Genomic DNA, 2,500 nt, shown 5'->3' on the forward strand with positions numbered 1-2,500 from the left:
TAGCCATTAATTATTTCTAGACTATAATTCATATGCACTCGTATATATGCATAAGAACGATTTATAATTTAAGAACAAATTATCATTTACACTGACATTCATTCGTCTTGTATGATAAAGTGGAATGCTAAAAAAGGGAATACCCATATATCTTAACAGGAGTACAAATCGCACATACACACATACGCACACAAGAAAGAAAACGTACACGAACGCTGTAAAATGCACAGACCGTCCCAGAATCAAAATGAGAAAACAGAGAAGAAGAAAAAAACGTACACGAACCCTAGAATACGTACATACACGTACGGAATCAAAAAGACAAAACAGAAAAAAAACGTACACGGACGTTGAGAAAACGCACACACCCTTCCAGAATCAAAAAAGAGAAAACTAAAAAAAAAGAGAGAAAAAAAAAACGCACACAAAACCTAGAAAACGCACATACCCTTCCAGAATCAAAACGAAAAAAAAAAAACAAAAAAAAAAACACACACACACAGAAACACAAATGATAATAATAATAAAAGCAACTCAAACGTACCTAGTAGTAGCCTTTCGTTTCCAAGTCCGCTAGATGGGGGTGCAGGTGGTGGGGGTGCATCATTTGGTGATGCATGTGCTGGTACGCCTGTGGATGCATGCCCATCCCCGCGTTCATGCTCGCCATCTTGTGTTCCTTCTTCCACTTCATCCGGCGGTTTTGGAACCAGATTTTGATCTGGCGTTCGGTGAGGCAGAGGGCGTGGGCGATCTCTATCCTCCGTCGGCGCGTCAGGTAGCGGTTGAAGTGGAACTCCTTCTCCAGCTCGAGGGTCTGGTACCGCGTGTAGGACGTTCTCTGCCGCTTCGTCTCGCCGTTGGAGTTCACTGTACCTGCGGGAGGGAGAGACGAGGCGAGAGCGTCAGGCGGGGGCTTTGGTTTAAGATCTTTACGTGTATATGTGTGTGTGTTTGTGTATGAGAGAGAGAGAGAGAGAGAGAGAGAGTGTGTGTGTGTGTGTGTATGTGTGTGTGTGTGTGTGTGTGTGTGTGTGTGTGTGTGTGTGTGTGTGTGTGTGTGTGTGTGTGTGTGTGTGTGTGTGCGCGTGTGTGTGTGTGTGTGTGTGTGTGTGTGTGTGGGTGGGTGGGTGGGTGGGGGTTGTGAGTGTTCCTTCGGGGATTGGGTGGGTTAGAGGGTGGGGGTTTGTACAAGGGAAGTGGGGGAGAATGGGATGTGGGAGGTAGGGGGAGAAAGGGGGTGGGAAGTGGGGGGAGGGTAAGGGTGGAAGGGGGTGGGAAGTGGGGGAGAGGGTAAGGGAGGAAGGGGGTGGGAAGTGGGGGAGAGGGTAAGGGTGGAAAGTGGAGGAAGGAGAGGTTGCCAGGTAGGGGCAGGCTGGAAGGTGGGGGAAGAAGGGGATAAATGTGGAGATGGAGCATGATTTAAACGCATTGTGGGAATGAAAATGGTGCAGCTTGCCTAGAATGGAGGGAGTGGGATGGTAACATTATCTTTGTCTGTCTGTGTCTGTCTCTCTCTCTCTCTCTCTCTCTCTCTCTCTCTCTCTCTCTCTGCGTATATAATATATAGGGGTGTATTGTATAATACATTAATTAATCAATCCAAAAAACACATTGGAGCCTATGAAAAAAATATTGCATTTCCATAAAACAATTTACCAAGAAAAGAAAATTAACTTTGCAACAACTTGCAAATATTGCAGAGGTTAATTCATCATCCTTACTTTCTCCGTCTTACCATAAAAAAGTCATAGAGAAAAAGAATCGAAGAATTAAAAACGGTTGTGTTAATAGTAAAAATAATATCAATAATAATAATGGCACTGATAATGATAGTAATGATAATCATAATAATGATCATAATGATATTGGTAACATCAACATTAATGTAATGATAATCATGATGGTAACAATGATAATAATGATAAAAAATAATGACGATAACAACAATAACAATAATAATGAAAATAGTAATAATAACGATAACAACAATGATAATAATGATGATGATAACGATGAGGATGATGATGATCCTGAGGATAATAATATCAATATCTATTACATTAATGACAGTAACATCGATAGTATTACAATAAAAAAAAAAGAAAAAAGAAAACAAGATAAAAAAAATCATGCAGATACTCCTCCATTTTCCTCTATCACCCTTTCCCTACCTCTCCCCCTCGCCCCCTCCCCCCCTTCACCCCCGTTCCTTCCCTTTCCTCCTTCCCCTTCACCCCCTTTCCTCCCCTCCCCTCCCCCTCCCTCCACGACCGGAAAAAAAGAAACGTAAGAGACAGATATAAAATATCACCCGAGCGACCATTAAGGGCAACACCCGCCCTTCGTAATACACTATAATCATCTTGCGATCTCCATCTCAAGATTCCACAAGTTTCCCCTGAAAAATATGTTAGTCATCCCTGCAAAGGAGGAGAGAGAGAGAGCGAGAGAGAAAGAGAGAGAGAGATAGAGAAAATTTGTTGCCGTTGCTAATCTC

The 2,500-nt window shown here is 42.6% G+C and overlaps 1 protein-coding gene across 1 annotated transcript in view; it reads right to left on the reverse strand.

Annotated features, from left to right (window-relative positions):
- LOC119596416 (homeobox protein Hox-B5-like) overlaps positions 1-2,500 on the reverse strand; it is a 149,806-nt gene that overhangs the window by 24,285 nt on the left and 123,021 nt on the right. Inside the window, exon 3 of the mRNA XM_037945665.1 lies at positions 545-876. Coding sequence (XP_037801593.1) covers positions 545-876 — 332 coding nt within the window. The remainder of the gene's footprint in view (positions 1-544; positions 877-2,500) is intronic.

This window comes from Penaeus monodon, chromosome 37 (assembly GCF_015228065.2).
Source record: "Penaeus monodon isolate SGIC_2016 chromosome 37, NSTDA_Pmon_1, whole genome shotgun sequence".
Classification (NCBI taxonomy): Eukaryota; Metazoa; Arthropoda; class Malacostraca; order Decapoda; family Penaeidae; genus Penaeus; species Penaeus monodon.